A 25832-nucleotide genomic window follows, 5' to 3' on the forward strand; every position below is an offset into this window, starting at 1 on the left:
GGGGCTTCTCCATCACTCCGCTGAACTTGGATTTCTCTGCGTGGAATTCGGTCGAGACTGGAGTGGGCAGGGCCGGAGCCGAATTCGGGCAGGCGACTGGACCAGTTCCTTCTAAACCCCCGAGGCTTCTTGAAAAGGGCTCGCTAGTTGATCGCTGGCTGACCTTGGAGGGGGCTTTAAACCTGTCCGAGCGCGGGACGTGACTTGAGAGCCGGGCTCCGGGCATCAGGCGCCCGCAGGGCGGGAGGCGGAGCGCACCAGCCTGGCGTGCGGCATCGGGCGTGGTTTAGGACCCCAGGGCGGGCCCTCCCGGCTGACGGTGCGACTCCAGAGCTGGGCTGCGGGACTACCCGCCGTGACCGCCAGGCTTCCCCACCGCTGCAGCTGCTCCGCTCTGCTCCAAACCAGCCCGCGCGCCGGCCATGACGGGCTCACTGTTCAAGGGGAACTTCTGGGTAAGTCTGCGGGGCGGGCGGCAGATCTCCGGGCTCGGAACCCGCCGGGGCAGGCGGCCAGCCCCGGGCCGCGCCACGGGCAAGCGCACGGGCTCCCCAGGTCCGCACCACTCTGGGACCGTGCGCGGCGCCGCGCGCCTGGGGTGTCCGGGGACCCGGCTGGCGGTGGAGATCCTGGTCCTGCTGCTCAGGGTCAGAACCCGTATGGACACCCGGCCGCGGCCCCTCTCCGCCGCGGCCCCTAGCCGACCGCGCGTCTGCAAGTCCTCGGGTCTCGTCCCTGGGTTCTCTTCTGCCGTCCGTGCCCCCAGCAGCTCGTACTCCCGCGGACGGGTATAGCCCGAGACCCCACAGAGTGGGGACATCCACCCCTCATCTCACAGTAGAGGAAACCGAGACCCAAAGGGAGGAGCGACCCGACTGGGAAGAGTAGCCGGTGGCCCCGGAGGCTGCGCCGTCAGTGGATTTGGGGGCACCTGGGGTAATCTTCGCTGGGCCGACAGCGGCAGTCACCCCCAGGGGATGGTCTTTACCAGGTCCCCGGAAACGTACATCCTGTCTGAGCCCCGTTAGCGCCCGACTTTACCCTGCAGAACTTAGAGGGGTTCTCTTGCTATGCCCATCTGGCAGGCCAGTGTCCTGAATCCCCTCCCCAGGCCTTGGCCCTGCGCAGAAGGAGGCTGACGTGTGTGAGACCTTAGAGCTGGTGGGGGCATCCAGTCCGCGTAGGACCGGCCCAAGCAGGAGGCAGCAGGCTGCCTGCCGCCTTCCTCTATCGAGTCTTCTCACTCCCCAGGTGCCCCTCAAGGGTGTGTACCCCCTCACTTGGAGGAACTGCCCTTATCCCTTTAAGAAAGGAGCAGGAAGTCAGCACACCTCAGAGTTGACCTACAGCTGCCAAGTGGCGGCAACTCCTTACTTGGAACACTGCTTGCCTTCCATTTAGCTTCACAGCTGCCTGGCAGGTCCTTGTCCCCCATCATGGGCTGCTGGTTGGATAAAACTGACAATGTGGCCTCAGAGACAGTTAATATCCTGCCTTGTGAGGTCCCTTTTCCTGAAATTGTTGAGATTCTCTTGGGGCACTGCTCACCTATAGGGTGCAGGATCATGAAGATTCACAGAGAGGGTGAACAACCTCATAGATGGCCCTGTGTGGAGGCCTGGGAATTCTTCAGGTAGAATATAGGACTTTGAGGTTTCATGACAGGCATTGTGGGAAAAAGCAAAGCAGAGAGACCCGTCTCCCCAGCCCACAAGGCATGCCACCCAATTTTCAGATCTTGACCCAGATGTCACCTCTTCAGGGAAGCTTTTCCTGATTACGCCCAACAGGCCCCGTCACCTGCTCACTTGGTGTACATCCTCTTTCTTCATAGTATTTGTTAGTTTAGAGTTTTGAATTTGGGGCCTACAAACATGTGAGCACCTTGTGGACAAGTACTGTGCTGGCTTCCAGTGCCACTGCCCCTTGCACAGGCTGATATAATAGGTGCTCAGCAAATAGTTGCTGAACAAGTAAAGTAGATCTGTAAGGCCAACAGGGCATGTGGTGGGGTGAGAGCTGAATCCTCAAAGGGCTCCCAGGCCACAGTAAGGGAGCCCCCCAGCTGTTCCCGATGCATTCTTGCAGGAGTGAGAAGGGGAAGGGGGCAGAAATGAGATCTGGGTTGGGATTTAGAGGTTGTGTGATGATGTGGGGGCAAAACTTTTTGGGTTGTACTTTCAGAAGTTACCTGAGATCTTGAGAAATAATTTACAAAGAGTATCTTCCATGTCTAATTTTCTGTGACGCTTATGTCAATATAAACAATTGCTAATAGTACTTTGCACAGAGTCTTTGGAAAGTTCCTCTGAATGCTTCACACATACTACTCATTTAAGCTGCACAACTACCCTATGGGGTAGATTACTTATTATCCCATTTCACAGATGAGGAAACTGAGTGGCAGAGAGGTTAAGCAACATTCCCAAGGTCCTAGAGCTGTTTAATAGTGGAGCAGGGAGTGTGGACCAAATATTCAGTGAGTGCCTCAAGAAAGGTGGCACTCAGCAAGTGTCCCAGAATAGCTGTCTATATGTCTGTCTTCCATGGCAGTGCCAGAGGAAGTTTGTGGTTCACCATTGGACCTTCATATGAATATATCTTTCTCCTTCAGCTCTAACCATGAGCTTCTGGAGGGCAAGCACTGGGTGTTACCATCAGCTGAGCCCCGAACAGCTGCTATAGTGCCTTGCCTTGGATGCTCAGGAGTCAGGCAGAAGGGACAGGTAACCAGGACTTGAAAGGAGAGGGGCAGCAGGGAATCTGTTGGAGGGTTCAGGGGCTGCCTGTGAGACTTTCACACTCTCAGGGTGGGGAGGCAAGGGCTGTTGTGAGCACTGAGGGTATGGCAGTGACTTTCATGTTTCAAAGACAATGTGATTGGGTAAGGTAGGGAACTTTACAAACATAGCAGGTATCAGTTGACCGAATTTAATACATATTCATGAAATACCTTCTCTGTATAAGGAACTCTAATGGAGAAGGTATTTGCAGGATAGGATCACCACTTTTGTTAGAGAATAGATTTCTCATGAAGAAACAAGGCTTTGGCCTTGAATGCCTTGCTTCGAGGATGGAGGAGGAAGGGGCAGGGAGGATGGAGAGTCCAGCAGGGACCAAGGAAACAGGGCTTGGAGTAGAAAGGGTCTGCTCCAGGGTGGAACAGGTGGGAGGAGCAGCAGAGGGTAGAAGAGGTCAAAGGCACAGGACAATGCCACCAATTGAAGGTGAGCAGTAGGGAAGAGGAAAGGAGGGCTCTTGTAGCATAAACTGGAGAATGAGGAAGTCGGGAGGAGGAACTGATTTGTGGAAAGAGAAGGGGGAGGAGGCAGAAGTGATATTAACAATATTTAACTACAGGGGTAGCACTGCGAGGACCAAGGCCAACAGCATCTTGAAGCCCCCACTCCCCAGCCCTCAGCTCCCAGCACCATGCCAGGGGTGCTGGATTTGGGGAGGTATTATGGGGAATGGGAGGGTCCTGGGGAGGGCAGGGTGCCAGGTGGCAGGGTTTGGAAATATTTTAATGTTTTAACAACCAGTGCAAACATGTCACTGAGTACTCTTTGATGTCTGGTGGTCTGCATTCTCAGTTTGAAAGGTTGGTGGAAATGACCCTAGCCCTTTGGAAAGGCTGTCCAGGTGAGAGAATACATGGAACAGTGTGAAGTACAGGATGTCATCAGTTACCAGCAGAGGCCATGAGGTGGACTGGCCGAGTTCAAATCCCGGGTCTGCCCCTTACTCACTGGGCACCTTAGGCAGTTGCTTCAACCCCCCTCCCAAGCCTCAGTTTTCCAATGAATAAAAATGGGGATAATAACAATGTCTGCTCCATAGGACTGTTGAGGGGATGAAATCAGAGTTTAGTACAGTGCCTGGCACATAGTGAACACTATCAGCTATTAGCACAGAGGTGACAATTAAAGGAAGTGGGTGACAGTCACTCAGTTGAAGAGAAAGAATGAAGAGATAAAACGTCCAAAAGAAGCACTCTTAGTGAATGCCTATGTCTACGCAGGAGGAGGGAGGCGGGCAGAGAGAGGCAGAGACATCAGACTACAACCAGGAAATCTATCCCAGACCCAAGAGAGGAATGTTCCATGGAAGTTGAGAGGCCCATGGTCAAATTAGGTAGATGTTCCTGAAAAGGTATGAGTCAGCATGTACTTCATAAACAATCTTATTCAAATGCTCCATGAGAATGCTTATTTAAAGGAAGTTTTCAGTGGATCCGTTTGAGAAGGGGGATACTCAGTGTTCTTTAAATTGGGATTGGTCCCTAGTTTGCCTGACAAGAAGCGCGCCTTACCTATGTGTTCCTTTTTTTGTGGCAGTGTGGTTTAATGGTGCTGTGTCATTTGGGCTGGTTAATGTGGATGGTACCTTGTTAGAATAAAACAGTGACCATGGCTGTGCTTTCCAGAGCTCCAGGGCGGTAGCTGGGCCACAGTAGAGGAAAAAATCACAGTCTTTAGCATGATCAGACACAAGTGTCTTTCAAATGTGGATATGCACAGATGACTGTAGAACCTGCTCCGGAAGAGGTAGATGTCCTTCACACAGGAGATTCCCATGTTCCTCACTTGGGTGTGAGGCCCAATCTGTCCCTGTACATCCTCTAAATTCTATTTCGACCCAGCCTTTCTGATTGTCAAGGCTCTTGTTCAGACCAGCTTCCTAGTCCCCGTCTCAACACTCTTCCCTAACTTACTGCACCTGCAGAGAGCAGGGCCTCTCTGCTCTTCCTGGGGGAAGTCTTGGGGCTGTCTAAACTTAGTGTGCCCTGTCCTGTCTTTCTGCTCATAACCTTTGACTGGTTTGAAATCTTGTCATTCTGAGGACTTACCAGAGCTTGAGCTGGTGCTGTATCCAGCTTTGCTCGGTGACTTTTCTCTATACAGTGTGGGAGGCTCCATTTTTTTTCTTAAATAAACAAAGAAGAGAACAAGTCATCACACAGACCCATCGTGCTGATCCCATGTGCTATTTCATACCACGTTTAGACTGTTGCTTTAATTTTTTTTTAATACTCTTTCTTGGAAACTGGTCCCTAGAAACGCGTCGTGAAGACTATTTTGTATTGTCCGGCCTAGTGGCAAAATGAAAGGCAAAGTCACTGACGATTGCCTTTCTCCAATTTGTTCTTGCAAGATCAGTCAGTGAGATGTATCTTTAAAATAATTGTCAAAATCCTTTTTTATTGTTTTATCTTCTTAAAAATTTAATAAGAGAGATATAGGACCAATCTTTTAAGGAAAACAAAAATTCTTATTGAGATATGTAAAATAAAATCTGAACAAGTAGAGAGACATAAAAGGTTTTTGGCTAAGAGTTAACAAACTTAAAATATCAGGTAATGCAAGAATATGCTTTAAAAATCCAAATATTTCCAAATGGATTATAATGACAAACAATGTAATCACTATGTTGTCAAAGTATCTAAGATTGTTTATTTCCAAGCTAAGTAGTATATTATGATCAGATCCTCATTCTTGTTTTTCCTGGACTTTCTAATTGCCTTTTTTTACTTACTTTTATCAGAGACTCTTTCCCCCTCCCCATAAATAAGAGTTTATTCAGATTGTACCTACACAGTGAATGCAGAATTCAGAGTTTGGTGTCTCAGATACCTATTACAAAAAGGCCTAAAACTGCACACAGCACATGCATAGATAAATACATATAGTTAAAATTCTTTCCAAAGTCAAAAAATTTTTTGTATGTGAAACTTGGTATAAGTGTGTATGGATGCATGTTACTTTATGGATTTTTCTGGTGAAAGCATATTTTGATTACTCAAAGCAAAATATTGGTTATATCCAAATATATACACTATCCGAAGTATCTCTATTTGTACAACTAATGGCTAATTTTGCAATTAATTTTTATAATTTTCATTTACTATTGTCTAAATGTAACCAGAATGTCCATTTTTGCACACATTTTGTTACAGCATAAATATCATCTAAATTTCAGTATTAATGAAAAGCTCATCTTGAGTGGGAAATGGCTGACATTTTTCTTTCCTTACCTGCACTAGAAATCTCCAGCTTTAACGAAAAGGGGGCTTTACGTAAGAGGAACTGTTGGTTAGCTTCACAGAATGTCGTAATTTTTTAAGATGTCAAACTAGTAAAAATTTCCAACTAAATAAATAAGGATGCTTTAAGTTGATTAAGATGTTGTAGCCAGGAATTTAAAACCTCTTCATTATTATGAAGATCCACGAAGACTGCAGTACCGTATAATCTCACTCTAGAGCAGTCAGGCAGCAGGAGACCAGGTATTTATTTCAGACACCTGCGTTCAGACAGCTGCTGTGTGTCTTACAACCTCCAACAAGACTTTGTAAACTGCCTTGGAGTCCTGGGCTTCTTGTTTCCCAGCAGCATGAGTGTGAAGAAAATAGGAAAGTCAGATTTCTCAGAGACACAGTAGACTGCTGGCTTGTTTGTTCAAGCCCTTTTTTGGGGATTTACTTTATCTTTTTTTGTGCATGTTGGACTGAAGTTTAGACAAGGATCAAGGAGGAGAGTTCCACACATCTGATGGAGGCTTTTGCTTCACAAGAAGAGGAAAGCTTTTCTTCAGTCAGCCCTAATGCTCCTGTCTTCAACTCTTTGCACTGTTTATATGTGTAAGGGCAGCACGGGGCAGTTTTAAACCCCAATGCACAAATCCATAATATTCATTATCTATCTTTGGGAATGATTATATAGCCTCAGAGCTCACTGTTCAAATATGGCTATTGTGTTAACATTGACCAAGGTCACACTGGATTGCATTAGCAGATTAGAAACCAACTGAAGACTTTTTTAACAGAAACAATCACAGCTAGATATTAGTAAGTAAAGCAAAAGAGCATTCTTAGGTATTTAAATGCTATATTTACTATATTTTTAAAAAAAAACTGCAATGATCATAAATGTTTTTTTCATAGAGGACTGTTCGTTTTTAAAACTGTTTATGAGTGTAGATTTTAGTTTCAAGTGCTTTTCTAAACTCCAAAGATGGGGATGTAAAGTACAGCATAGAGAATATAGTCAGTAATATTGTAATAACTATGTATGGTGCCAGGTGGGTACTGGACTTGTGGGGGATCCTAAGTTATATAAATGTCTAACCGCTATGCTGTGCACCTGATATAAACTAAAATAATATGAACGCCAACTGTAATTGAAAATTTTTGAAAAACGAAAAACAATAAATCCCCAAGAATGGTACAATGGGGGAGAGAGAGAGAGAGAGAGAGAGAGAGAGAGGGAGAGAGAGAGAGAGAGAGAAAGAGAGAGAGAGAGAGAGAGACGGGGAGAGAGGGAGAGAGAGAGAGAGAGAGAGAATATGAGAATAAAGAATAAGAAAAGTTGTAGTGACAGAGGATGGGTGACCCCTGACTCTCACACTCAGTGTTCACACTGTGAAGTGCAGCCGCACAAGACTACTTGCTACTCTGTACTCTAAGGGGCTTGGAGGTTGGGGAGGGCAGTGGGAGGATGTTTCCTTGGCCCCCTCCCCTAAGCCTTTGCATTGGCCTCTACTCCTGCCTTCAGGTCTTGGTTAGGGGACTTTTTCTGAAAGTCTGCTGCATATTTTTAACAGTACACTTACCACTCTTTATTTAATCATCTGTTTTCTTGCCTGTCTTCCTTGTAGGACTATGATCAACTTTCATCTCATTTGCCTCCATATCCCTAGAGCTTCACACAGTTCTGAGAAGAGAGGATGTGCTCAATAAATGTCTAACAAGTGAATAAATAAATTGAAGTCCCACCTACTCGATGTAAAAAGAAGCACTCACTGCTCTTCACCCCTGCACATATATATATATATATATAATATTCAGTGGCCATGCAGCTGAATTTCACATATTTAACTGGTTCCCTTCTTTTTCAGTCTGGTACCATATTTTTTTTTCATTGTGGTAAAATACACATAATATAAAATTTACCATCTCTGCCTTTTTTAAGTGTACAGTTCAATGGTATTAAATACATTTACACTGTAGTGCAACCATCACCATAAGTGGTGATGGTTGGATAGTGCATCTATCCCCATAACTCTTTTCTTCTTGTAAAACTGAAAGTCTATACTCATTAAACAATACCTCCTCATCCTCCCTTACTCCAGCCCCTGGCAACCACCATTATATTTTTGTCTCTGTGATTTTGACTGCCCTAAGTACCACATATAAGTGGAATCATACAGTGTTTGTCTTTTTGTGACGAGCTTATTTCACATTATGCCTCAAGGTTCATCCATGTTGTAGCATATGTCAGGATTTCCTAACATTTTTAAGGCTGAGTAATATTCCTTGTGTGTATAGACCACATTGAGCTTATCCATCCGTCAGTGGACACTTGGCGTGCTTCCATGTTTTAGCTATTGTCGATAACGCTGCTCTGAATATGGGCGCACAAATATTTCTTCAAGACCTTGCTTTCAGTTCTTTTGAGTATATACCTAGAAGTATAATTCCTGGATCATATGGTAATTCTGTTTTTAATTTTTTGAGGAACTGCCATATGTTCCCCATAGCATTATATGTTCCCACTAACTGTGCAGAAGGGTTCCAGTTTCTCTGCATCCTCAATTCCTGTTTTCTGTTTTTTTTTGGGGAGTGCCCATTGTAATGAGTGGGAGGTGGTATCTCATTGTGGTTTTCATTTGCATTTCCTTAATGATTAGTGATGTTAAGCATTTTTTCATGTGTTTATTACCCATTCATATATCTTCTTTAAGAGAAATGTCTGTTCAAGTCCTTCACTTGTTTCGAATGGGGTTGTTTGTCTTTTTTCTCGCTGAGTTTTAGGAGTTCTGTATATATTCTGGATACTAGTCCTTTATCAGGTATATGATTTGCAATATTTTCTCCCATTCTCTGGGGTGCCTTTTTACTCTGTTGTTAGTGTCTTTTGATACACAAAATTTTAAAAATTTTCCTAAAGTCTAATTTATCTTTTTGTTGTGGTTGTTACCTTTACTTGTGGTGTAAAATCCAAGAAATCATTGCCAAAAACAATGTTGTGAAGCTCCAAGACTCAAAATCTACTTCTGTAAGCTGAGGGCAGAGTGAGACTGAAGAAAGAGGCTGCTCTAGTCTGGTAACTAATAGAGTTTATTAAGGGAAACTTACATACAAGGCGTGTCTCTTGGATGGCTGCGAGACGAAGTGAATTATTTCTTCCGGTGCTTGGCAGGCGCCAAAGAATTATATAGGGTAAAGGGGGAGTAGTCACGGGTACTAACTAGTACGTGAATGCTACCAGGTATGTGAAATTATTTTACATGTTTGATCAGGTCAGGACAACATCCTGCTCCAGGAACCAGTGCATAGCAGGAGGCAAAAGAGGGGTGCTGATATATGTCTGAATGAACATCATTTACAATCAGACAGTGTCTAATGGGGGGGTTGCAGAAAGCAACCTTTATTCTGGCCCAAGTCCAGCTTACAATATGGACAGTAGTTGTATCATGGAACAGTTTCTCCTCTAATAGTCACCCTTGTTAAAAATCATGTAAGGATTTATTTCTGGGCTTTCTATTGTATTTCATTGGTCTATATATCTGTCTTTATGACAGTACCACACTCTTTTGATTACTGTAGCTTTATAGTAAGTTTTGAAATTAGGTAGTGCGAGTCCTCCAGCTTTGTTCTTTTTCAAGATTCTTTTGGCTCTTGAGGGTTCCTTGAGATTTCATGTGAATTTTAGGATGAGTTTTTCTATTTCTGTGAAGTATTCATCTTTATCAGAGACTTTCTTTTTAATCCTCCAGCATACCAGGTATTAAAAAAATCCTCTCCACCCCCATCCTCCTCTGGGCACCCCTTCTTGGAGCCCTCTGACCCCTGTTCCAGTCTGGACTGGTTATTATTTTCCAGGTCTGCTGCACAGCTGTTGTCCTGGGCTTTAGTACTTTCATGAGTTGGAGCCACAGTTTTCCCGATCCCATATCATCTAAAGAGCTCTTAAATATACAAATCAATGATAAAAATATTATTGCCCTGCTTCTATTCCTCCAGTAGCCTCCCACGGCACTTGGAATCTAAAAGTCTGACCATGGCCTACCAGGCTGTGCCTGATCCAGCCTAGCCTGCCTCTCTGCACTTGCCACTCATCATCTCCTGCTCACTTACTCAACTGGAGTACTACTCGGTCGATTACCAAATAATGATTATCGTTTCCAATTAACCAATTAACTTGTTCCTGCTGCCTGTTCCCATGGCATCCTGTGCCCATTAAATAATCTATGGTATTGTGATTATGGCTATAATATTGTAGTTACCATCAGACCGTACGCTCCACAACGTCTGCCTGACTTGTTCAGCCCTGTGTCCCCCACACCTAACATGGTGCATGACAAGTGTCAGAGTGAATGAATGAACAAATGAAGGAACAGTGAGGCACATATGTGGCTGTGAATGGAGATTACTCATCCAAGTCAAAACTCTGTCCCTGCACTCCCTTTAATTGGAAGTGTCATTTCATGCCTTTAAAGAACCTGTTCCACTGTAGCTTGTTGGTTGTCTTGTGCATGGGAAAATGATATCATCAGGGCTGGGCTCTAGCTCCACCAGAAGCCCCATACCCAAGGAGGGGCGCAGCACCTACGTAAAGAGCAAACCCCATGTACTTCGTGCTGACCATCTGATGAGAGACCCTGTGACCGACAGAGAAAACATAACAACTGATTGAAGATAGGAAGGTTCTTCCCCCGTCATGGTGGACTCTCAGGTAGTTTAACCCAACTCTCTGTGAAGTAGAATACTTGTCCTGTGGTAGCCGCTGTGGGTCATGGAGAGAGACACACACTTCTCACCTTTTAGTGATTATTATCTGCTCAAGGGGATGAATCTCACATGATATTTTAAAATAATAGTTTTTAATACAGCAAAATTAAGAAAATTGAAGGCCTATAATTAGTAATTTGGTACTTTCTCCAATTTTTCCCTCCATGGTATATGTACAATTTTATATTCCACTGTTTCAATATAATAAATGACATATAAATATGATAATGAAATATTGTAAGTTTATTTTATCTGTTGCTATTTACTTTTCCTAACAATCATTTAAAAAGTATTATGTGATGTAACTTCTCTTGTTGTTTTGAATGTTTACAACAAGAGGAAATTTAAAAATTTCCAAATTTTTTTACAATAAATAATGTTGTCATGCGCATCTTCATTCATTTAGGGTATTTTAAAATTGGATTCTTTAATATTTATTTCTGGAAACTCATGGAAGAACTTGTCACTGCCTAGCTGTTTTACTATGTTTCTTTAATAAGATCACTCTCTTTTCACAATGATAATTTCATAACTTTTCCATTCTCATCAGCCTTCCACTTCCCTTCCACATTCTCATTCTGTTTTGATGATCTTACCTTTTACTGGGTTAAGACACCAGATACTGGCTGGTGAAAGCTCACTTACATTCTATATAAATTAGGTTAGGTTTGGCCATGAGTAATAGAAAAATTCAAAACAACAGTGACCTAGACAAGGACAATACTTATTTCTGTCTCATATATATGAAGTCCCCAGCTGATCATTCCAGGGCTGGCATGGCCATCCATGGTGTCAGGATCTACACTGCTGTCTGGTTACTCCAGCAGTACCTGGTTCAGTGCTTGGCACATAATAGGTTCACAGTAATATCTGTTGAATGACTGAAAATAATGTTCATTGACAGTAGGACATTTAAAAACATTTGATATATAGAACCAAGCTGATTTCCTAAGGGGGAGATGTATTCTCAGTGTCCCCGATAATATCTGAAGATACCAATTTCACTTTATCAGTCATGGCCATTGTGGCTTTTCCCTTTCCCATTAAATCAGCAAAAATGAGTGCCTTGTTAAACTTTCATTTGTGTTTTTTAATTTTCTTCTTGTATTTCCTCTTTGACAAATAGTGTTGTTTCCTTCCTCATTCTTTACTTATATATCTACATAAGCTTTAATAATGGTAAAGATATTCTTTGTCACAGACTACCAATATTTGAATATGTATTCTTGTATATGGGTGTGTAAAGAGTTGTGAGTGTAATTCACATGCCCCAGCATCCAGAAAATACGGTGTGCAATAGAGAAAGTTGGTCCTTAGGCACATGAGCTTTTGTGTTGGACATTCCTGGGCAAGAATCCTGGCTTTGCTCCTTTCAAGCCAAGGGGTGTGTCCTTGTTAAAATTACTCAGCCTTCCTAAGCTCAGTGTCCTCATCTGTAAAATGATAATTATTCTTAAGTATGTGTATGTATTCTAAAAACACAGTCAAGTTTGTTGAGCTCATCTTTTGTGATTTCATCTGTTACACATCAGGTTTAAAATTCCTTCCTGCACTGAGCTTAATAAACACCAAATTATTTTTCTTCGCCCTTTTCAATGGTGCGAGTTTTACTCAGTATTCGTCTTTGTGTCCGAGCCCTCAGGTGTTCCAACATTTGTGGTTGGCCTTGATTCTGACCAGCTTTGGCCACAGCCACTGTCTTAGCTGGCAGGCCTCTCTTGGGCTGACCCAGGCTGGTACTACCCTTTCCTGGGCTGTGTGGGTGGGGAGCCTGTGTGTGAGGGACCCAGGTATTCCTTTCAGGTGTCCTCAGCTCTGAGTGAAAGGGAGCATATGTGCTGCAGATCAGGGCACCAACCTGTGAGCCACATGGTCCCTTCTGCAGGGATCTGTGTGGACCTCTAATGTCAGGAGATGGACGCCTGCCCTGAAGGGACCCACACCTTTGTTAAGGGGAAGACACACATGTATGACACTGATCAGAAACAGGTGGACCTAGTCTCCTCACACTGAAAGCAGTGGGTTAGCAGAGCAAGGTTCTAGGGCAGGCCCTAGATAGGTGGGTGCTATGAGGGACCAGTCCCTAAAAGTGCTAAGATTGCACTATACATGCGATAAGATGGGGAAATTTGTGTTTCTAGAACACCTCAAGAATGGATATGGCATGGCATAGAGCTGGAAGGAATACTTAAATACTTAAATACTTAGGGTAGGGGGACTGATACCCTACCCTCACCTGAAGGTCGTGCTTGAGTGAAAACAGTTGATAGTTTGGCTGCTCTCTGAGGGGCTGGAGCCTGGTTACCTTTTGGACTTGAATTTGCTGAGTGATGGATGCAAGGTGACATGCTGAGAAAATGGTCACAAGGGTCTTTCATCTTCACTCTTGCCCTGCAGTGCTGAGTCTCTGCTCTTATTGGAAATACGTTTTCTATTTAAAGAAAAGCTGCCTGAAGTGACAGGTTTGTAAATGGCCACAAATGTCTGAGAACCTTAGAAATGCAGGCATCTAAGTCCCTTCACTACTCCAGGCTGTGGTCGCCCTGCCTCTGGGAATCTGCTCTATGGACATATCCCTTGTTATCAAATGCAGACGCTAAGTGTCCTCCATCCCTAGGGATCTAGGCCCTGAACTAGGGGTCCAAAAAGACCCTTCTCCAGAATAAAAGTATTTTCTTCAGACCTTGGTCAGCACTATGTTCATGGCCAGATATGGACAGTTGACCTGTCCTGTGGGCCATCTATGCTCAGCTCAGGCTTCCTCATCTCCCTGTCCTATGTTAGCACCTACCTATTTAATCAGGATTCCCACATAATTCCTGCTCGTAAGAGTGGTTGGCCTTGATTCCGACCAGCCTTGGCCCATGGCCACTGTCTTAGCTGGCAGGCCTCTCCCAGGCTAACCCAGGCTGGTACTGCCCTTTCCTGGGCTATATGGGCGGGGAACCTGTGTGTGAGGGACCCAGGTATTCCTTTCGGGTGTCCTCAGCTCTAAGTGAAAGGGAGCACGTGTTGCAGATCAGGGCACCTACCTGTGAACCACATGGTCTCTTCTGCAGAAACTAAACTGAAAGTCCCCAGGGCCCAAGGGCTCAGCCAGCTAGGAGCCCGAGGCCAAAGTCCTATGGGAGGAGTTTCAGATGGGGAAGCTGGAAGCCTAGAAAGACCAAGGGGGCCCCAGAGAGGCTGAGTGCACTCTCAGAGGCTGACTACAGCTATTCCGATCAAATTGGGATTGATCAGGAGAGAACAGGAAGGTGGGAGAGAGAGGCCACCAGCCAAGGGCAGCCGCAGTCTTCCTGGCCCTGGGTACCTATCACTTGAGATCTACACCCTACTCCACCTTATACTATGTGAGTGACTTGCCCAAAGCCACATAGCTAACCACTCAGGGTTTGAGCTTCCTGTTGTGCAGTGTGGATAATAATATCTGGGCTGCCCCATCCTAAGACCATAATGTGTTCCAGAAAATTGATTACAGGTGTGTTAAGGGGGTAGCATTGTCAATAAGTCAAAATTGTAGGTTATATTGCAGTTACAGTAACTTAAAAAATTGAGGTAATGAATGAAAATGATGAGGGAAAATCACTTTAAAAACTTTAAGGAATTGTTAGAGCAATTTTTAGTCCCTACAAATTATGATTTAAAGCAAACACCAGGAAAGATAATTTATAATACATTAAGTTAAAAAAAGTTACAAACCAATTTGTAAAATAAGACTTCATTTTTATTTGAAAAATATGAAGCCATAGTCATGTTATTAGGAAAATATTGGGATTGTACAGCAAAATATTAACTATTGTTTTCTCTGAGATTTCATGTAATAGAAGAAATAGAATTTCTTTTTGCTTATCTGTACTTTTCAATTTTTCTACAATAAACTATGTGTAACTTTAAAAGTAAAGAATTAAAATAAAAAAAAATCATTAAAAGAAGAACAAGTACACCTGTTCAGACAGAATAAAAGTAACAACCCCAAAGGGACACGGACCAATCTGCAGGAAAGGGGCCTTGCCACCTGCCTGTGCCAAGGCCAAGGCTTTATTTTTAGGGTGCTCTACCTGGCTGGGGGGAGAGTCAAGTCTAGGGAAGACCCCCTCCCTCCAGCTCCCACATATTCTGGTGACAAGACTAACCCAGTCATAATGACCTCTCCTCACTGCCTGGCCTGTAAGCAGAAAGAACCACCTGCGAATACAACGGGTCATTTGTTTTTAATTTTTATTGTACTTTAAAAAAGCAGGAATGTAACATGTTCATTTTAAAATAGCAAAATGATGCAGATGCATATTTAGCAAAAAGCATATAACATCAAAGGCCTTGCCTTAGCACTTCAAATCCCAGCCTCCAGGGTAACTTATAGAGTAACTTTCTAGAGGATTTTCCATGTGTACCTGATCTTACACACACATGCTTATATAGCTCGTCCATATAAGCTGTTGAAGAAGCATATTTATGATCCTAGTATGGAACAGCAGGTTAGAAAGCTGATTTTCCCCAGCTGAGCACTTTTGTATTTTTTAAAAGCAGATAAATGGCAATTATCTCTGGTTTTCTAGATTATGGGTAATTTTAATGTTCTTTTTTGCTGAAGTGTTCATTGCGGAAGAATCAGGTATTCTGTAAATTAAAAAAAAAATGTTTTAAGTGCCTCCCCAAGAAACGTAGTGGTTAAGTCATTTGCACCTTAACGAGACTGACTAAGAGAGATCCTTGGTGGAGAAAGGCGTCTCTGCTGAGTGGGATCAGAGTCAGGACGAGCAACAGACACTGGCATTGGGGATAAAATTTAAAGGTGTGTCAAAGAAAAAATTTCCCTCAGTAATCAAGACAAATAATAATTTCATGCAATATACTTTTTAAAATCAAATGAATGCCCCCCCCCACAACAAACAAAATTTAAAAATTTTAAAGGAAGGCATGCACTTCCATGGTCCTGTGTGTCCTTTGCCTCATCCTAGTCCTGGCCCTGGAAGAAAGAGTCCTTTGACAATGATAAACACCTTGCAGAAGGGTGGTTCACAGAACAAGGGAGGCCTGGGCTCGGGATGGGAGTGGGGAGCTGGGAGAACATACGTGGGGATCAGTTTTGCACAAGAAATCCTTGCAAATTCGCTGACCAGCTATGAGCCCTGCGTTGCCAAGGGACCACCTGGACGTAAAAAGTGGACTCAGCACAGTCTTGGGATTTTCCGCCCTCCCAGCTGCTCCAGGGCCCCTGGAGCTTTGTGTTGACGGAGGGGGTCCTGACTGCCGAGCAGGGCTCTGCCACAGAGAGAGAGAAGGAAGGGGGAAGGTGTGTTTGGGGCTGTGTGAGAAGCCCACCCAAAGCTCAGTGAGCTACTTATTCAGCCAGAAAGGTGCAGCCAGAAAAGATTAGGTTTTCTCATGTTTGTACTTGTTTATGCCTACTCGCTCCAGCTTTTGCCTTAGTCTGTTTTAAAAGTGATTTTCTCAAATCACAAATGAAGCTCTGAAAGTGAAAGTACCGTAAAAATATCGAAGATGTTCAACCTCACTAATAGTTAAAAACCCCAAATTAAAACAGTACTGAGATTATGTTTTTCACCTATCAAATTAACTAGTTTAAAATATGTACATAAAGTGTAGTGCCTTCCTCTGGAAAAGAGTCAGGGACATGAGCACTCTGAATCATTGCCGGCGACAGGGTAAACTGGTAAAATTATTTTGAAAAGGATTGGGCTGCATGGGGTATTAGTCTTTACAGTCATAGGCTTTGGCACAGTAATGCCTCTCCTGGCAAGGAAATATTGCAAATATGAAAAAGTGCTTATGCAGAAGAGTGTACACTGCAACATTATTTATACTAACCAAAACTTTGGAATAGTCTGGAATAGTTAGTTAAGCACCAGTTTTATTTGATGACAATCGCCAACTGAAGGCACAGGTTCATCCAGATATATCAAGGTTCAAAGGAAGAAAGGGAAAGTCTGCTTCAAAGAGCCATCTGCCTGGAGGCCCTACACCCAGAGGGAGCTTGTTGTAGGGCACGCTTACCCCAAACTACCTTCCATTAAAGATTTCCAAACTCTTTTATTTCTTCTTCCCTTAAACTCCCATCCCCATGGGTACTCAATTTTGCTTGACTGACAAAAAATTTCAAACTATCTGAACAAAAACAATTACCTCTATCCTGCTTTTTCACCTAGAAAATTCCTTCGTAAGGCTTTTAGAATGTTCTCTTCCGTGAGGCCTCATCTTACCAGCCTTGGCAGTGCTGCCTCTCCTCTGTGCTCCACAGCATCTCTATGCTTCTGCCATGCTGCTAATTACACGGTATTATCCTCGTGTAATTATTATCCTCTTTTTAAAGGGCTCAGCGGCACAGGCTTTGGCACTGGGTGTACCTGGCTTTGAATCTCTGCTCAGCTATTATTTCTGTGTGACTTTGGTCTAGTAGTATAACCTCTCTGAGTCTATGTCCACATCTGTAACATCTGGATGATGATAGCTATGAGGGTTGAGGCTAGAAGTTCTGCCTTAATCAAGTGTTTATTGAGTACCTACTCTGTGCCAGGCTTGACATCAGATTCTGGAAACTTATATTCTAGTGCATGAGAGATCTATAGTGGCCAAATAGATATATACCATACAATAAAGGAACTTGGTAAGTACAGTGAAGGAAATAGAGTGTATGAGCTTCCTATAGCAGCTGTAATAACACAAATTCCTCTTCATATAGTCCTGGATGTCAGAAGTCTCACTGGACTAAAATCAAGGTTGTCTGCACACTGCATTCCCTGTGGAGGTTCAAGGGGAGAATCCAGTCCTTGCCTTTTCCGGCTTCTAGAGGCTGCCTGCATTTTTTGGTTTGTGGCCCTCTTTCATTATCAAGCCCAGCAATCATATCACTCGGCTTCTCTCTTTTTTAAAATTAATTAATTAGTTAATTAATTAATTTTTTCATTTGCTTTTTAAAAAAATTAATATATGGGGTGACATTGGTTAATGAAATTATATAGATTTCAAAGTACAATTCAATAATATGTCATACGTGTATTGTATTGTGCATTCATCACCCAAAGTTAAATTTCCTTCTGTCACCATATATTTAATGCCCTTTCCCCTTATCTACCTCCCTTTTAAGGACTCTTGTGATTAACCTCTGGTCCACCTCAAGGTAATCTCATCTCAAGGCCCTTAATTTAATCACAACTGCAGCATTCCTTTTGCCATGAAAGATAACATATTCGTAAATTCTATGGATTATTACTTGGACATCTTGGGGGGTTATTATTCTGTCTACCACATGGGTGATTGGACAGTCATCTGATGTGTATGTGGAGATGGAGTGGTTGTCGAGGACTTCTCTGAGAAGATGACATTTGAGCTGAGATGTGAAGGGTAAGGTCAGGTCCGGCTAGCCTTGCAGGCAGCTGGAGGAAAAGGAGAGAAAGCAGTGAGACTGGAAAGGGCCCGGTGTGTTTGAGGAACAGAAAGATCCTATGTGGTTCCAGGAGGAGGCAGGCCAAATTGTGGAGAATCAGTTTATTAAAAGCCAATTTGTTGAAATGATCAAGTCAGGAAAACTTATTTCTAGTAATTACCTAGAGAGCTAAAGCATGCTATGTTACCAATGGTTGTTTCAACAACTAAAAAAAAAAAAAAAAAATTAATAGATTTTATTATTTAGAGCAGTTTTAAGTTTACTGAAAAATTGAACAAAAGTGCAGAGTTCCCATATTACTCCCCGTCTCCGTTTCCCCATTATTAATGTCTTGCATTAGCAAGGTATATTTGCACCAATATGAATACAGTATTATTAGCTAAAGTCCATAGTTTACATTAAGGTTCATTCTTTGTTTCCTATGGGTTTTGACAAATGCATAATGTCATGTATCCAACTTTACAGTATCATACAGAATAGTTTCACTGACCTGAAAAATCCTCTCTTCATCCTTCCTTCTTTCTCCCCAAACCCTTAGCAACCAGTGACTTTTTATTGTTTTCATAGTTTTACTTTTTCCAGAACGTAATATAGTTGGAATTGTACAGAATGTAGCCTTTTCCGATTGACTTCTTTTATTTAGCAATATGTGTTTAAGATTCTCCCATGTCTTTTGTGGCTGGCTAGCTCATTTCTTCTTACCACTGAATAAATAATATTCCATAGTACGGATATACCATAGTTTGTTTATCCATTCACCTATTGAGAGATATCTTGGTTGCTTCCAATTTGGGGCAATTAAGAATAAAACTGCTATAAAGATTGATGTATAGTTTTGTGTAGACATAAGTTTTCAATTCAATTTAATTGGGATTTAGTTTTGATTAATCAAATTTATTGATCTAGCTCAGTCAAATGCCATTGTAGCATGTATTTTAAATCTAAGATGCCTGAATATCTATCCTCTGTACTCAGAATTCATGCAAGATGTTTATTGGATCAAGCTGGGTAAGAAATTAGCGAGTTAGAGAAGGAGAAAAAGCAGTGGACTCAGAGTAACGTGTCCTGGAGAAATACTTCTGATTTGCTTCTAAAATCCTGACATTTGAGACATGCATAAATCTGAAATTGAATATTTCCAAAAGTCATGGGTAGAAATTCCAGAAAACCCAAAATATATCGAACTTGGGGCTGGCCTCAGTGAAATAGCAGTGGTAAAACTAGAAATAAACCAAATCTAAAGCTTAACTAAATTTAAACTTTGAAAAAAGCCCTGAAGGACAGCATAAATTGTCAGTTTTATAGAGAGTCAGTAGGAACAAGTAGAAACAGGAGTCACATATTTCAGGGGTCAGGGAAGGCTGAATCACTGAGACATGGAGGATGAATAATTTCTGGAACAAAAACATGGATTACTTGGTGTTATTACTCAGAACCAGAGTTAATCAGCCCGATGTGCAAATTTGGAGATCATTGCATTTATTTTGAATGATGTTGGTTGAGTAACCCTTTTTGCACTGATGTATTTTTGTTCATGTTAGTAATATAATGACTGGTCAAATTGCACCCTAAGCCTCAGTTTCTTCATTGGTAAAAGGATGGAAATTAATTATATGGTTGAGCTCTAAGATGTTCTCTAAAATAATAGCATTCCAAGGCTATAACACTATAGGAAAGTAAATAAACTCTTTAATTACTTAGAATGTTTAGGGAATGGATATTCTGATTGATTGTGCTTTCTGATCAGTTGATAATTAACCCTGAATCATTTTTGGTTCACAGTTTGTTATAAATTATAAGTCTACTTTTGCCTTGGAGAATCCACGTCCTGAGAATATAAGGGAATTTTTGAGGATTCTTCCAGTTATATATTGAGGTTTTAGAAACAGATTGGTTAAGATGAGAGAAACTGAATAGGAATGAATGAAGCTAGGTTTTACCATAGAAAAAGTTATTTTCATTAACAGTAATTATTTTCCATTAACTTGCAATTTCTTTACTTCAAGTAAGTTGTCATGGAAAAAAGTCCTGGCAATTAAATATTTGGATTACTTGAATATCGGAAAAATAATTAAGTTGAGGTTTCCCAGTTAACAGCTGTGAAATGTATCTAGCCATTACTTCTGCAGGGATGTGTCTCCTTAAGAGTCTTCACAGTTATATATTGTTTTAAGACTTTAAGATTTATTCTTCTTTGAATATCTGGTTTGCCTAATGGGTCAACCAGAAGGATAGCTAGAGATTAAAGGCCTTCATAATTATATTGCAGTGAGAATGTAACGTGGAGGGTGTGAGAGGCTGTTGGAGTTTTTATGGATTGGGCTCACACCTGCCACCTGGAGGAGAGGGAGTACAAGTCAGCGGGTGCAGTAAATGGACATTCCCCTGGGTTTGACCTACTTTGGATTCCTGGCTCTCAATTCTGTATTTGCATCTGACAGTAGTAACTATACTGGGTGCTTGATCCGGTTTGCTTTCTTGGCTTTGTTGTCTGGACTGCTGGGTTTGGCGTCTCATTCTGTGGTTCTCTTGGCTGCATATTTGAGGACCTACTTCTAGTTTCAGGTACAGTCTTTTCCTGGCACTTGCTTGCCTCTCCAGGCCTGGGCAGTGTCTTGGGCATGTCTGGGGATTCTCCATGGAATGCCATAGACCAGGAGTAGGCCTTTTGGGTCTGTATTTCTCGGCATTGTCACATCACCGATGTTACCCTGTGTATGTATAGCCGTGCCCCTCTCAGGTAACCTAGAGAACTTCAACTTGTTTGTATTAACTGGAAAAGGCTTAGCACTAACATTAGCAGTGAACTCAGGGGTGGCCTAATGTTCTTTACAAATTAAAACACTCACATTCAATTCTTAGATTTTATCTCCCAGTGGATTTGCAAATCAAATTTCTCATGTCCCTGAGTGTGTGTGTGTGCAAGTGTGCGTATGTGTGTGTGTGTGTGTGTGTGTGTGTGTGTGTGAGAGAGAGAGAGAGAGAGAAATTTGGATTATGTTGAAGGTTAGATGGGTAATGTTGAACACAGCCAACTTTGAGAACATTGACGTCTAAATCTTATGCCTTCTAAGTTAAATGTGTAGGGATAATACATCTTTCACGAAGTCATGATCTCACCATACATAATGTAAATCATGTATGTATGTACATACATATAGAGATTCCCAATTTCCTTAACTTCACATCTTCACAATTTCACTGTCACATCTGTAAAATCCTTCTTTGTCATGTTGGGAAACATTCACAGGTTCTGGGGATTAACATGTAAATATCTTCGTAGATATTTATATATCTGTGAATATATAATATGCATCATATGTATTACGTATATTACACGCATTCATTTTTTAAACCATTTAAAAGTTGCAGGCATGATTTTCCTTTATCCAAAATACAATGTTGTGTATTTCCTAAATATAAGGATATTTTCTTGCATAATCACATACTACAAAACTGTTAGATAATATAAAGACTCAAATTTCCCCAATAATGTCCTTTATAACAAAAGAAGAAAACATTTTCAATCTAGGGTTCTGCGTTGCATTTAGTTGCCAAGTTTTGTCAGTCTCCTTTAATCTGAAAGAGTTCCTTAGTTTTCCTTCGTATTTATGACTGTGATGTTTTTGAAGAGTACAGGGCAGTTGTTTTGTAGAATGCCTTAATTTGAGCTTGCCTGTTTCCTTATGATTAGATTCAGGCTGTGCATTTGGGGCAGAAATTTCACAGAAGTGACGCTGTATTCTTTTCAGTATCAGAGGGCAACATGATGTTTATTTGTACTGTTCTTGGTGGTGTTAATTTTGCCACTTTGGTTAAGGTGGTTGTGTTAGTTGCCTATTGCTTCTGTGACAAATAACCACAAGTTAAGATAATAAATTTGAATTTATTATCTTAAAGTTCTGGAGGTCATAAGTCTAAAATGGGCTTTTCACTTGGCTAAAATCAAGGTGTTAGCAAGCTTGATTCTCTCTGGATCCTCTAGAAAAGAATCCCTTTTCTTGCCTTTTCCAGCTTCTAGAGGCTGCCTGTAATTCATTGGCTTGTGGCTCCCTTCCCCCGACTTCAAGCCAGCAGCATATTATCTTCAAATCTCTTTTTCTCTCTCTCTGTCTCTCTCTCTGTCAGTCTGTCACTCTGTCTCTCTGTCTCTGTCTCTGTATCTCTCTGGCTTACCTCTGCACCTGTCCATCACATTTCCTGCCTCCTTCTTATAAGGGACCCTGTGATTACATTGGTTTTACCGGGATAATCCAAAATAATTTCCCCATCTCAAGATCCTTAATTTAATCCCATCTGTAAAAATTCTTTTTGTCATATAGGGAACTATATTCACAAGTTCTGGGGATTAGGTCATGAGCGTGTTTAGTGGGCCATTCTTTAGCTTAGGCCATAGTGTTAGGTGTTAGAAAACACCACAGTGGTTTTCTAGGTGTCTCCATGGTAAGGTTACTGCTTTCCTCTTTGTAATCAATAAGTAGTTTAACGGAAGATAGTTTGAAACTATGTAAACATAACATTTTCCTCAAACTTTTGTCTATTAGTTTTAACATCCATTGATAATTCTTGCCCGAATCAATTATTACCAGGATGGCTGCTAAATTTCTTCAAACATTTCTTATGATTAAAAACTTTTAACAACTTTATTTAAAAAATTGACATATAATAAACTGCCCATGTTTAAAGTATACAATTTAATATATTTTGACATGTGTATACCACCCATGAAATCATCACTACAATTAAGATAGTGAATATATCCATCACCCTGACAGTTTTCTCCTGTCCCTTTGAAATCCATCTTACCTCATCAGTCTCTCCCTAGGCAATCAGTGATGCACTCTCTGTCACTGCAGATTAATTGCATTTTCTAGAATTTATATAATTGAAGCACAAGAAGAACTTACTCGTTTTTGCCTGGCTTCTTTCATTTATCATAATTATTTTGAGATTTATCCATGTTGTTCTGTGTATTAATAGTTTGTTCTTTTTTATTACTGAATAATATTCCACTTTATGGACATATCATGGTTTATCTATTGACCTGTTGATGAACATTTTTTGGCTATTACAAATAAAGCTGCTGTGAACATTTTATGCAGCTCTTTGTATGGTGATTTTCTAATTCCATCTCCATAATAAAGTTTACTATAAGGAAGAGCTCCCCCACCAACCCATCTTTAGTATGGATTCACGGATTCTTGTTTTATGCAATGGATTATAACATGTCACCATAATTTTTTATCTTGATGCTCAAATTGTCCTAGATTTGGACTGTGGGGAACTCCTTTAACTGTATCCTATGTCCTAGATCCTGTGTCCTTTTGATATGCCCTCATCATTCTTTGAGCATTCCTTGTTTTTTTGGCACAAGATGTTACAGGCTTAATAGATCATTTCTTTGCCCCATTCCTGGAATCTGCCATTTCTCCAAAGAACCCTGGTTACTTTTTATAGAATCCTATTTAGAAACCAATATATATGCTCTAGCTGTGGTCATTGCCACTCGAATGTCATTGTTTCTAGGTCCTCTTAACCGGCAGAGTGAGGAAATAGATGTGTGTATACATAGAGATACCTCTAAGTCCACTCCAACACCATAGGGTCATTCTACCCTTCCCCCACTTGCAATGTTTTCCAGTCCCTTCTAGTGATGTGCTGGTATATACTTAACAAACAGCTTTCCAGTGGTTTTAATACTCTGATTTGCAGCATTTGCAGTTGCCATGGTGTAAAACTCTCTCCATGACCAGTTTCAAGCCACCAACATGAAATCACTGAACAAGAAGTTAGGAAGAGATGTGCACAACTGCTTCTCAGTTACTGGAGTGAGTCTGCTCTAGCATATCACTGCTCCTTTTTCTAAGAGAAATGTGGCCCTCATTATCTTCAGTTACAAACTACTACCATAAATAACTGTGCATATATATTTTGATTTTGTTGGAGGTGTATCTTCAGGGTAAATTCCTAGAAGTGAGATAGCTGGATTAGAAGGTAAACACATACGTGGTTTGGTTAGATATTGTTGAATTCCCTACTCCTAAAGTTTGAGTTTTTAAGAATGAGAATTTTCATTCTCACCAGCAGTATAGGAGAGTGGCTGCTTCCCACAGTTTTGTCAACAGATGTGTTGTCATACTTGTAAGTTTTCCCACTCTGATAGGTAAAAAATGGTATCTCAGTTAAGTTTCATTTACCTTTCTCTTTTTATGGATGAGGTTGTATATCTTCCTGTATATTGAAGGAACAGGTGAACACAGTAAATCATCTATTCCTATCTCTTGTCCATTTTTTGGTCCTTTTCCATCAATTTTAAAGACTTATTTATATATTAGGGATATTATTATTATTATTATTATTATTATTATTATTATTTTATGTATTAGGGATATTAGCCCTTCAGCTATGATTTTGCTGGAGTATTTTCTCTTATTGTCAGTTGTCTTTTTATGTTATTTCTTATTTCTTGGCTATGAAAAATTTTTATTTTTAAATGTTCATATTTATTAATCTTTTCCTTTATTGTACTTGGATTTTAAGCCATAGTTAGAAAGCCTTTTTTAAATGTTTACTTTTAGTATTTGTATGGTTTCAGGGTTTTTGTTTTGTTTTGTTTTCGATTTTACCTTTCACCTTAACTTTTTTTTAAATTTATTTTTTAATTACAGTTGACACACAATGTTATATTAGTTTCAGATATACAACATAGTGATTAGACATTTATATACTTTAGGAAGCGACCAGCCTTTATGTTTTAACATATAGTTGTTTGATCCATTTTGAATTTATTCTTATGTGTGGGGTGGAGTTTAGGTCTATTTTCATCATTTTCTTTTTGGCTAACAGTGTCTCAGCACCATTTATGAAAAAATCATTTTTTTCTCAGTGATGTGAGATGTTACCGCTAGCATATATTAAATTTACATGTCTGCTTGGGTCTATTTCGGGACTTTATGTTCTATTCCACTGGTCTGTTAGATTATGTACCAATACTGTGCAATTTTAAATATGGAGGCTTTAGCATATGTTTAAATGTCTGGTAGGACTGATTTTCCCTCAGAACTTTTATTTTCTCAGTATTTTCCTGGCTATTTTCACACCTTATGTTTTCCGTATGAACTTTGTTTAGCTAACTAAAAAGATAACTTGTTGGTACTTTTATTGGAACAATATTACAGTTATAAATTAACTAAGAAGGACATTTTAATGACATTGAGTCATCCTATCCAAGAACTGAAAATATCTTTTCATTTGTATTATATCATCTGCAAGTAGAAATGGTTTTCTTTCTTTCCAACTCTTATGCTTCTAATAGATTTATCATCGCAAATTTGGTTAATACCTCTGGCATAAAGGAGTGGAGATAAGGCCATTCTTGTTCCCCACTCTACTAAAAATGCCTCTAGTGGTTCCCTGTAAGAAATATATTGACTTTAGGCATAAAGTGTGTGTGTGTGTGTGTAATTTTTAAAAAATCATCTTTAAAAAATACTATCAATTTCTATTTTCTTGAGTTTCTTTTAAAATCCAGAGTGGGTGTGGAGTACTGCCAAGGGTTTTTTTGGCCTTGCATTACTTTCCTGTGGTTGCTGTAACAAATTACCACAAACTTGGTGGCTTAACAGAAATTTA

The 25832-nt window shown here is 41.0% G+C and overlaps 1 protein-coding gene across 1 annotated transcript in view; it reads left to right on the top strand.

Moving 5' to 3' along the window:
- The first annotated feature begins 6 nt into the window (after window positions 1-6).
- PSTPIP2 (proline-serine-threonine phosphatase interacting protein 2) overlaps window positions 7-25832 on the top strand; it is an 85106-nt gene continuing 59280 nt past the window's right edge. The window contains exon 1 of the mRNA XM_023532051.1: window positions 7-455. Within this exon, the coding sequence (XP_023387819.1) occupies window positions 423-455 (33 nt within the window). The 5' untranslated portion in view covers window positions 7-422. The remainder of the gene's footprint in view (window positions 456-25832) is intronic.

Source organism: Pteropus vampyrus, unplaced genomic scaffold (genome assembly GCF_000151845.1).
Source record: "Pteropus vampyrus isolate Shadow unplaced genomic scaffold, Pvam_2.0 Scaffold3, whole genome shotgun sequence".
NCBI lineage: Eukaryota > Metazoa > Chordata > Mammalia > Chiroptera > Pteropodidae > Pteropus > Pteropus vampyrus.